This window comes from Branchiostoma lanceolatum, chromosome 2 (assembly GCF_035083965.1).
Source record: "Branchiostoma lanceolatum isolate klBraLanc5 chromosome 2, klBraLanc5.hap2, whole genome shotgun sequence".
NCBI classification, from domain to species: domain Eukaryota; kingdom Metazoa; phylum Chordata; class Leptocardii; order Amphioxiformes; family Branchiostomatidae; genus Branchiostoma; species Branchiostoma lanceolatum.
In genome coordinates, this window is record NC_089723.1 from 26,714,330 (window position 1) to 26,726,265 (window position 11,936).

Sequence of the window (11,936 nt, forward strand, 5' to 3'; positions counted from 1 at the left end):
AGACGTTTTATCACCATGTTGAACCGGTTAGCGTGTCTCAGAATAACGTCGCACGTACGAAATGTCCCCCGCGCGGCTGTGCGATGGGGAGGAAGTGTTGAAAAATTATCTGTTCTTCCAACTGTTTTCTCATCAAGAACCTTTCATGAAGACTTTCTGGACAAGCGGATTAAAGCTCGGATTAATGACAATCCATTGGAAGAGCCCAACGCTGGAGAACTGTCACAGGACCTGGATAGGTGAGAGCCTATATGCCTTTGGGCAAACTTTGTGGCACTCTGCGTGCAGGCGACACCAAAAATACAGTTCCACTGTATGATCAGCAATATAATATTATTCTTTGATAGATGTAACGTTACATTGGTGCCACATCAGATATCTACTAATTCAAATGAAAACAGAGATTAATTCCAAACAAAATCAATATCCAAACAGACGGTATACTAAAACCATATATAGGGGAGGCACCCAATCAAGTTTAGTTACGACACTCGCAACTTGACATATGAATACTCATTTTCCCCCTTACTATTACCCATTAGAATGCCCTGCCTGGCACGGTTGTGACTTCTCCCACAGTTGAGACATTCCATGGCCAGGCTGGAGGCCTGCCTGCCCTAGCCCGGGGCCTCCCCTCCCCCCAAGATCACCCCTGATAGGGTTATTTGGGAGTAATAAAGAAGGAGACGAAGAATTCATATCACCTCCATGTTGTTTGTGTGTGGCTTTTTTTTGCCACAGTATTGATGATGTCATTTAAGTTTATCATGCACTTGCAGGGAAATGAGGCGAAGAGCAGTGAGTAAGAAGAAGGCCATCATTGCAAGAAAATACGGTTTCAAACCAAAGGGAGCTCAACCCCGCTTGCTGACGTGGGATGCCATAGAACACATCCACTTCCTGCGCGCCGAGTATCCAAAGGACTGGCCGCTGCAGAGACTTGCAGAAGGCTTTGGGGTAGATGTTGACATGATCGTCCGAGTCCTGAAGAATAAAAACAGGCCACTGTCGGAGGAAAAGCGAGCAATTCACGATCAGCAGGCCCAGGCCAATCGCAGACGACTCGGCCTGCCAGCCCTCCCTCCCATACAGCCTGAACAAAGGGTAAAGAAGGCTCTACCACAGGGGTTAAAGAAAGCCCTGCCTCAGACGAATCTTAAGATGCTGTCCCCTGTCCAGAAGGAGATGGTACAACATCTTGGACAGATGAAGCAAAGACTGGAACAGAGACATCAAAGGGCCATCACTGCAGGTCCAGGGACTGAGGAAGACAACATTGTACAAGTTCAAAAACATGAACCGCAACATCTTGATGATATAGCCAAGGGCATATGGAAGCCACAACAAGTCAGCAAAGATTCCAGAAGTGGACACAGTGGGGAGTCATTAGGTGCTAGAGAAGATTCTGGTGGTGATGATTATACAGCAGAAGACATTGATTTTGAGTTAATGCAGGAAAGATTTGAAGATATTGTGGAAAAGTACCCAAATGTTGATGATGAGGAGGAAGTAGTGGAAAAAGATGGTCAGTTCTTTACAAAAGACGGAGATTTTTTGTATAAAGTGTAAAAAGTGTGTAGCCCTTGTGTCAAAGACATGTGATCTTTATTGCATTTCCCTTAGATTTGAATAGAAAACAATAGGTTCAAGCATTTTTAAGTGCCATGATGAGCATTGTGATACTATCACTGTCACTTTGTCATTTTCAGTTGAGAAGTCACATGATGCATCATTTAGGAGCTTTCTACCAAGACTCAAAGTACACATGTATGTCATGAAAAACAAGAACAAGTCCATGTATTATGATCTACAAGGGCAATTTGATACCAGTTTTGCATTAGTACAGTATAGGCACAACTCTGTTTGAAATTAAGAGTGGTAAGATAAAAAGGTTTCAGTTTTGACTATAGTTGTGACAATCAACAAGATTATCATATTCCTGTAAACCTTGAAATGTTTGCGGGGTTTTTATTTTTGCTGCTTTTGCAGTGACCTGAAATCAACACCAAATCATGACAGTCAATGTATGATTCCATTGTACAGTACTACACTGCAGAGTTGTTTTAACCATGAACTTAAAACATCATGAAACCCAAATGAAGCCCCTATGGAAATACAGTTAATGAATCTAGTACAAGTGACCAGAGATAGCATGCGTTGTAGACAATGAGTAGACATATTTCAGTGTATGATGCAAGCTTATCAACAACAAGCCACTACATTGCATTACCATTTCATGCTTCTCTCATTTATTCCATGTGCTTGACTGTTCCAGATTATTCAGCTGCACACCAACTCTTCAGGAATCCTCTTCTCCAAGCAGATGTTGAGGAAAAGATTGTAACATTTTCTGACTGCCAGACCTCCCTGACATTTGGGGTGGGTGGCTGTCAAAGAACCCATTAAAGCAGTCAAAAAAGTTTTGATCTTCCACGGTTCCACCCCAACATCTGCTTGGAGATTGGAATCCCAACATGTAGCTCTGCACCATGTCCTTAAAAGATGCATCAGTTCTCATAAACCATTCTACATCCATTGATAGTTGCATTAGCCCCTGACTTTACATCTTTAAAAACACTGACTTGGTTCATGACTTTTTAGTTTAATAACATTCAGTAATGATACGTGTACAGATATATTATGAATGGGTTATCTGACATAACACTAACAGTCATCATGATATCAGTGTATTCAGGCTTGTACATCAAATGTCCATCTCTTTTAAGCATGTAACCAGGTTGCCCATTCCCAGAGCATGTAGATGTTTGCTGAGTGCAGCCTTGTCGGCGCGGCTGGGGTTCTTCCCACGCCAACGCATGAAGGTCTGGAAAGCCAGCTCAGCTGTGTCTTCCTCTTTGGCTTTGTCCTGCATAGACAGATTCAAATAAACATTTGTAGAGAAGTTCAGGGCTACTGTTCCCTTTCTTTACAAGTGGATACATTCAAATATCATGTCATGGTCTGAGTGAGAGCAAGTTAGCAAAAAAGCTGTCCCAAATGTAAACTCAAACCCTTTCCTTTTGTACAGTGATCAGTTGATCTAGCAACTGTTGTTATTGCATAAGTATGCAGTGAAAACTGGATTTAATGATGACATATATGTTCCAAGGTTTTTGAATACCTGCTCCTTTCTTTGTAATATGTGAGTGGTGCTTGAACATGCACGAAAGGGTTGTTGAAAAGTGCAAATAGACACCTTGATTGCCCCTATGTTGGCCTCGGATAGCCCCAGTTCCCGAGCGATGGGTCTCCACTGGTGTGCCCCCACTCTCAGGGACAGCCTGTTGAAGACTCGCGGCATTTCTGATGAGATAAAAGAATATTTGCAGAACAACCATATTGAAATACCGTAGGTGTCAAGCAAAATGACAACACAAACAGTTTACCAAATCTTTATTTTAACGTAGGTCATATCTCACTGCACTACCACTGAAGCCGAAGAGCAAAAAAGGATGTGTAATATACATGTTATGACACTCTCCGAGCATTGATAAACACAAACATACAATCTCTTCTTCAACCCCATGTACGCACCTATACACATTTATACAAGGGTTATATTAGTAGATAAGGATTAGTAGGACTTCGCGCAAGAGAGCCTACCTTCTGCTTCCCTCTTCTTCCTATCCTCCTCTAAGAAACAGAAGATGGCCTTGATGCCCTGCTTGCAGACGTCTTGCGGTGGGTAGACCAGCTGTGGGTTCTTCTCGACGTTGAACTTCTTTAGACGTGTAAGATGGTCAAGACATGTTGGGAGTCGCTTAAGCCGGTTTGTTCCAACGTCAATTTCCCTGTGTCAAAGAAATCTTCAGTGTTTATTTTTTCAATTGCAAGTTGAAATTCACATACGTATAGCCGGTACATGCCGTGAACGCTTCGCAAGGATTGCATCTACAATGAAAATGGTACTGATAACATGTGTTAGTGCAAAAATTACATTGCAAATTGACTGCTGATGAAAAACGCTAAAGGGGTTATAACTAACCTCAAGTTCCGTAGAAGGCTAATGCTATCTGGTAGAGCTTCCAACTTGTTGTGGTCAAGATACAGTTCCCTTAGATGTCGAAGATTTTCGATGCTGTCCGGAATGTTCCGGAAAGCGTTGCTGTCCAGACCAAGGACTCTTAACCTCACCAATGTCCCAATCTCCTCCGGAATCACCGTGAATTTCTCCCCTCCACCCCATTGGCCCAGGTATAGTTTCTCTAGTGACGTCAGGTCTAGGATCTCCTCGGGAAAGTCTTCGAATTCGTTGGAGGCGATGCTGAGTTCGCGGAGATGACGGAGTTTGCCGATGTCTCTCGGGAGGAACGCGATGCGGTTCTGGTTGGCGAACAGGGTTTCTAGGTTGGACAGTCTACTTAGTCCTTCTGGGAACTCTTCGATCCTGTTCTTCCCCACCTTTTAGAAAGAGATATCTGTTTTACAATCTTTAAGTAGATGTTTAAGTAGATAACAACTGTATCAACAACCATACGAGAGTGAAGGGCTAGGTTTGCAGGGCATAGCTATAGAAACAAAGATGAGCTTGTAAGTGAACTCCTACTCTGGACACCAACTCATGGACACTCCAGTGTCGGGCGACCCCGACGGACCTACATTGACCAACTTGCTGGGGACGTAGGAGTGCGGGCCGAAGATCTAGAGCACTTACTGGCGGACCGTAGCGACTGGAGGAAGAGGGTTGACTAAGTCCGGGCAACCCGCCCGACATGATGATGATGATGATGAAGTAGATGTTCAAAGAAGACGTCATTACACTTTCTAACTCATTTGACGGTAAGATATTCAGGAAGTAAGACGTAGTCTGAAAAGACCTGTATTGTGCATGTTTTTAATATTCATTATCTATATTTGGGGAGTACAGGTCGCTAATTCTTCATTAAGTATGAATGACACTCACCGCTAGCTCTTTAAGATTCTCAAGATTGCAAATGTCTTTCGGTAACTTGACCAACTTGTTTTCCGACAGACCCAGTTCTTCCAAGTTGCTTAATTGGCCAATCTGAAACCAAATGAAAATAATAATGAAAGTAGATGCTGAATAATAATGACGGTGGTTTGAGGGATGACAATATTATGATAATAATGAGGAGTGGAGATGATTACTACACTGGTGTGATGATCATCAAATTGTGTCTTATTCACAAGGAATGTGGTGCACTACTTAAAGTTTGTTAGATTTTCTTATTCTCACATAACCTAATGTTTATACATGTAAGCCCTTGTAGATAAACGCACCTGTGCTGGGATACTTCTCAAGTTGTTTCCTTCCAACCTCAGCACGAGGAGGCTCTCCATCTTCCCCATCTCCTCGGGCAGGTAGGTCAGCTTGTTCTCCTCTAGGTTCAGTCTCAGCAGGTTCACCATCTCCCCAATCGATGACGGCAGCGTCATCAACTTGTTGTCCCTCAGCCACAACTCTCGGAGGAATAACAGGTTCCCCAGCTCTTCCGGAAGTGACGTAAGCCTGTTCCTGGAGACGCCAAGTTTCTGAAGGTTCATCAACATCCCGATGGCATCTGGTAACGTCTCCAGTTGGTTACCGGTCAACCAAAGTTCTCGTAAGAGCTGTAAGTTAGAAATCTCGGCGGGAAGGGATTGCAACTTGTTTCTATCGAGGTCTAGTATGTCCAGCCCCGTCAAAGTCAACACGACTGGCGGAATCTGCCGAAGATTGCAGTGAATAAGACTGACGTGCGCCAATCTTTGTGCGTTACCAACCTCGTTTGGCAGGTCTTCAAGTCTGTTGTTATTTGAAAGATTCAAGTATTTAAGATTAGGCAATGTTCCTATTTCGCTTGGCAACGAATCTAGATCATTGTCTTGGAGGAGCAACCCTTCAATTTCCTTGATTTCAAATACTTCTTGAGGAATCGTCTCGAGTTTTTTGTTGCTGAGATCGAGAGTCAAGTACCCGTTGTCAGGATGTTTGAAAAGTTCCGCCCGATAGTCGACTACTACTGGTTCAGTCGGTTCCTCAGTTTCTTCTGGAAAATGTGAGACCGGTGATTCTCCTTGTTCGGCTTCTGGGGCGTACTGGGGGTCTTCCGGTGAGGATGAACATTCATCTCGACTGTTTTGGCGTCCCAACTGTAAAATTGTCATGATAGATCTAAACATGTTTATGATAATCATTGTATTGTATTGCATTTTATCAATACTACTCCGACCAAGCAGAGGTTCGGCTCCGGTTGCATTTTTACGTGTTTTCAGACGTTTTTGTCGGGCTTTCTATTTTGTCTCGTTTTCTTTAAACCGGGGACAAAATAGAAAGCCCGACAGAAACGCCTAAAACACGTCAAAAACCAACCGGAGCCAAACCTCTGCTTGGAAAGTATGTCAATACAGAGAAAGAAGGAAACACATCTTTGATTTTAAAGGATTATTATTACTAAAGTGTATGACTATGATAATAAGTTTCCCGATAAAGTAAAACCAATATAATTTTCACTGAAACCCTAATGCAATGACATCCCTTCAGTTATTCAGCCCAAATCTAAGTGGACACTCAAATCTGAACGTCGCTAAGGGTAACGTACTGTTGAACTATTCCTGCTTATTTGATTTGCTAAAGCTGGATGATAAACTAAAACATCCGATTGTCATGAAAGTTATCGTGTAGATATTCTTTGACTTGATCAATGTACAAGGCATAATCATTACGGCTTTTATTTACTAGTATTAGCAACAAAGTTGTTTTTCCCTTGCTACTTTGTTGACTTATGTAGCTATAGACACAAACATTGGAAAGAACTTGCCCCGTGAGTTGGTGTGTAGATTGGTATCAAATAACCCGTTGTTTATTCGACTGTTTAGAATAAATGTTCCACACGAAATACAGACACCCTCTTTTCTACCTTGCCTCAGCATACACAAAAGAACCCAAACATACTCCTTTAGTTTACACAAGGTTAGGTTATGGGACAAACACAGCACAACTAACAAATCTTTTGTGACAAAGGTGTAAATTTAAGTATTAGTTTCAGTCATACCCTCCCACACGTCTTCGTTATTTGTAGGCCACAAATTAGCTAAATGATTTACAACGACGCAATCTTGCCTTTACCTCCAGTGATACTTCTTCACGTACAACAATCCAACTTCGGAGTTTTTCATACCGGAAATTAAACGTAAACTTTGATGTGTTTACGACCCCAATCCAGCAGATCGTGCGTTAGTATGTTCCCCTAGCTACTTGAACGATGTTGTCTCACTACCCTTAGCAAAAGTATCTTGAGTTGTAGATTACACTGAAGTACTATAGGCGCCATACACTGAGACTTTCACTATAAACTGGCACTCCCCTAATGTTACAAGTAAGCAGCGATTACTGTTGGGTCATGCTAGTACCAGATACCGGTACGTCTATAGCTATGCACACCACGTTCTCCGCTTACCGAGCTAGCCGGGGGGCTCTGGCGGGGCACGGAGATCTCCTGCCCGTCCACACGCAGACGTTGGGGACGTAAGATGTTCATGGCTTTACCTGGGCAGCGGCGGTGAAGTCAGACAGTTCAACAACACTCGACATTTAGAGTGGCAAGACTCGTTGCGCCTTACCCACTGTTGCCGTCTGGAAGACTAAGGATTGAGATTAAGTGTAGTTCAATGGGGGTAAGAAATCCAACCCTTGCGCGAACGCTATTTGTAGGCTATTCAATTGTTGCTAGGTTACCGGATAGGCTGGCAGGTATCAGGTAACGTGCTGTACCTGGCCCTGGCGCCGGTAAACCTGGAGGTGTGCTGCGTGTCCCTTAGATGTGGTTCTTGCAATAGTTTGACTTCAAAGACGAAAACAAATAGATTGCGTAATTACTAGGAGACCATTCTGTAAGTTAACAATCAATCTCGGACTATTCGCTGACTATTGTTACTTCTACTGTTAGAGGAATAACTTATGTGTTTGTTCTAACAACAAAATTATCATTTACGAAGAATTGAAAGGTTAAAGAATTATTAACTTCACGGAGCAACAAGAGATCAGGGCGATCGTATACTACGCGAAAACAAAAATCACAACCTACAATGTTGTCTTCCAAACACTAACACAATTGTGAAGTTAGGGTCAAATTCCGCTGCAGCCCCTACCCTTGACCAAACAAACCCAATAATAAGACTCAGCAATGGCATTTTGTGAACAATGCAGTGTTTTTAACTTTAACGCACTTGAGTCGCCACTGTTGTTGTAAATTGCCCGGCTTTGTTGGAGACATAAAGTACAAGGTACAAGTACCACTTTTTGTATTATGTGCAAACATCAGACCACACCGCTCAAAATAACTTTTCATTTTATATTTTCGGTGAAAGAATGGGGTGATTGTGAAGAAAGGAAAAATTCTAAATCAACCTTTTTAATGTTTTCATTCTATTGTCATGTTTTGTAAAAATGGCCTTGAATTAGGCAGCCAACTTCACTGTAAAGTCAAATGATATTCTAACGGACACTTTCCTTAAGATAGGAGGCCGCAGTCACAGGTTGAGAATGGTGACTTATTTTTGATTAAAAAATGAGACAGTGCACATGCGCATAACAAGAACTTTCACGTTAACAATGCCTGAGGAAAGTCAGTTTCCACCATGCTAATTACGCTGGCTGAAAAATAGTAAGATTTACCCAAATATGGAGAATGATTTGCCTGGGGAGTTTGGCCATTGTATCGTGACTTTTGCCGTGCTATCCATAACCCCATAGAAAGGAATGTACATGTCGAAAATATATATGATATAGTATACTAAAAGCTGTTTTGCCTTTGTTGTTTTGTGAGATGTAAGTTTTGTTTTCTAGCAATAATTATCACGGTTCTGGATTCTGTCTGGAGGTGCTTTAAGTAAAGAGACGCACTAGGAACACAGCAGATGGTCTTCCTCTCCACAACTGCTTGGAGGATTGAATAGGGCGCGGCACGATATGGTTTGAGCATATCGTAAGCAACTACGACATCAAGCAATAGGTAGTCGCACTGCAGTTTTCGAAGTTGGTCCTCAGCAGTCTAGTTACTTTTTCAAGTAGTAGGAGGCGGAACGCCCGCTTCACCACCCATTAAAGTTGGTACACAACCATACAATATACAAACCGACAAATTACTCAAACCAGTCCAGTAGCGCACTCGGGGAGTCACCTGTTTAAATACTAACACATAAATGAACGCACAGACGTTTACAGATATTCATTTTCATTTCCGTCTCTGTGGTTTGATGCAGCTCCCATAGTTGAGTCATTCCCAGCCAGGCTAGAGGCTTGCCCGCCCTAGCACAGGGCCTCACCCCCTAATTTGCCCCTTGTCGGCTTTAATGGGGGTGATTCATGATAAAGATGAAGTAAATGTCTATATATGCGTCTGGCTTTTTAAGCATTGTTTTCTATTAACTGTTAAAATCTTGTGATATTTGGCCCGGGTGGGACTGATTAAGAGGGACTATGCAACTGAAAAAAGGTAAGTATGAAAGTAACGAGACTTATAATTAATGGATGAATAAAGAAAACTGGGGACCATGATGTTTTTAACAAATATCAGAAAAAAATGAAATGAAAATTTGGCTACATCAAAAGAATGTTTATCATTGTTTGTACCTGTATCGGGATCACCAATGACGTGAACGATCTAGACTCTACGCAAATGACCTACATTCCAAACACCAGGATAACGTTGAAAATGAACAAATAGATGCACGAAAGACACCGGCGACAGAAAGGTTTTAATCAATTACACGTGTATACCAATATGTAATGTATAGCTATTGTACAGCTTTTGTGCAGTGGCTAAGAAGACGAATATTCATATATATGTTAAGAAAAACTGGAAGAAGATGGAGAAGAAGTGTAGACAAAAACAAAAGGATTAAGGAGTAAGGTACTTTGAATCCCTATAGCTTGTACAACTGCCAATGTCCTCTATAGAAGAACTTTATTGCACGTCAATTGTACATAGTACAAAGTATGGCAAGAATTCGTAAACATAATGCAAAGTAGAAGTATAGAATAAAACTTAACATCCTAATTAATAATACAATACAGTAAGGGCTAGCATACATTTTGATATAGCATCCTAATCACTAATACAATACAATAAGGGTCAGAATACATTTTGATATGGCGTAACAGTTATGATCGAGTTGGTTTAATCAGTAGTTTCGGTATTTTTACCTTCGCCGAGAAGGTTATGCAGAGGGTAGCGTTTGTGTGTGTGTGTGTGTGTGTATGTAAAGAAGCAGAATAACTCGAGAAGGCTTGGATGGATTGTCTTGATATTTGGTAGGTGGGTAGGTCTTGATGAGACTAGGAAACGATTAGATTTTGGGTCTCCTAGCGGCTTGTTACGGTACTGCAGCAGAACTTCCTGTTTTGATATCTCGTGTTCTGGACATGCTATGGTCCTGATTTTTGAGTGGTAGATAGCTCTTTGGACAGAGAGTAAGTGGTATAGGTTTTGGCCCCCTGGCGGCTTTTTTGGAACTGCAGGAGCAGGTTTTGGTTCAGACTTTGAAAGGGAATAACTCAAGAAGGGCTTGATGGATGGTCATGAATTTTGGTAGATAGCAGATAGCTTGAGTGATGATGTACATGATTAGATACTTATTATGAAAATCATTATCTAATTTGCATAATTAATGAGGAAAGTTTACACAGCCGCCAAATTCCATGGTAGGACTCTCAAACATATGTATCTGAGGAAAAGAGAAATATTAATAGATATCAACTATGCAAATGAGGACCTCATTTGCATAATTAATGAGAAAATACTATAATTCAAGATGGGCTTGATGGATGGTCATGACTTTTGGTATGTACATGTAGATAGCTGATGTGATGCTTTGTATGATTGGACGATAATTATGCAAATAAGATTCTTATTTGCATAATTAATGAGACAATTTAAAAAACCTGCTGTGTACCATGATATGACTATTCAAATATGTGATATTTGTAACTGAGGAAGAGAGGGATGTTGATAGATAGAAAATATGCAATTGTAGGCCTAATTTGCATAATCAATGAGTAACTACGTTAATTCCATACAGTCAGGTAAATGATGGCAATTTCATAGTTGCTGCATTTGGAAGTTATGTGAAGGTGTACATAGTTGAATCAAATTATGCTGATAAGGACCTCGTTTGCATAATTGATGATGTTAGCATAACCTTCTTTGTTAAGCTCATACTTTGGACAATGTCTGTTATTTGGGTGAAGACGATCAACTAGTATGATTTATGATTAATGAGAGACACTCCTAATACGTCAGTCATAAAGGTTAAAAATCATTTGGCGAAGGTATGAGGTCGTGGAACTCTAGTTCCTAATGTGAAAGCAGTCGTTAAGATATTTACCTATTTTCGTATTGTGGGGATTGTTGCATTTAAATATATACTCGAAACGGTCGGTAGTATCGATACTCTTAAAATTTGTACTTGTTTTGAGAAATGTGAATAACTTATTACGTAAAACATCATATCTAGAGCATTCCACGACAAAGTGAAATTCATCTTCAATTTTCATTGGACAATATGGGCAAAACCTTTGGTCAGGGACTACATTGTAATATCTGCCCGTCTCTATTTTCAACTTATGACTACTGATTCTTAACTGGGTTATCGCTTTACGAATTTCAACGTTATTTATATCATCAAGAAATTTTTCTTATTCATAACGGTTTTTTGATTTGTTGAGAAAAGACAATTTTGAATTACTTCTAATACGGCTAAACTACTCTTGTATATGTGTATCTTGTAGCCGGGAGCGAAGTTGGTGGGCAATATAGTCTACTTTATAAGACTCGGGTTTCATCCATATATGTCCAAAGCCGTGGTAACAGAGAGTGTCCTAAACATGATTAATCCAGTCATGATCACCAGTAAATACAGTGTGGTATGCATCGTGAAGCAAAGAGTCCTCAGGTAAGTTTACTAAACGGTGCCAGTATATGACGCCGAAAGAA

The 11,936-nt window shown here is 41.0% G+C and overlaps 2 protein-coding genes across 2 annotated transcripts; one reads left to right on the forward strand and one right to left on the reverse strand.

Annotated features, from left to right (window-relative positions):
• Window positions 1-15: 15 nt before the first annotated feature.
• Window positions 16-1,954, forward strand: LOC136428265 (neugrin-like). The gene is made up of 2 exons (XM_066417646.1): window positions 16-239; window positions 780-1,954. The coding sequence occupies exons 1-2, from the start codon at window positions 16-18 to the stop codon at window positions 1,567-1,569; spliced, it is 1,014 nt and encodes a 337-aa protein (XP_066273743.1). The 3' UTR covers window positions 1,570-1,954.
• Window positions 1,954-7,750, reverse strand: LOC136428262 (leucine-rich repeat and IQ domain-containing protein 4-like). Its single transcript, XM_066417641.1, has 7 exons — window positions 7,401-7,750; window positions 5,242-6,093; window positions 4,904-5,005; window positions 3,986-4,401; window positions 3,604-3,791; window positions 3,197-3,303; window positions 1,954-2,866 (listed from the first exon to the last, which is right to left on the reverse strand). Exons 1-7 carry the CDS (start codon window positions 7,479-7,481, stop codon window positions 2,705-2,707), a joined length of 1,908 nt encoding a protein of 635 aa, XP_066273738.1. The 5' UTR covers window positions 7,482-7,750; the 3' UTR covers window positions 1,954-2,704.
• Window positions 7,751-11,936: the final 4,186 nt, after the last annotated feature.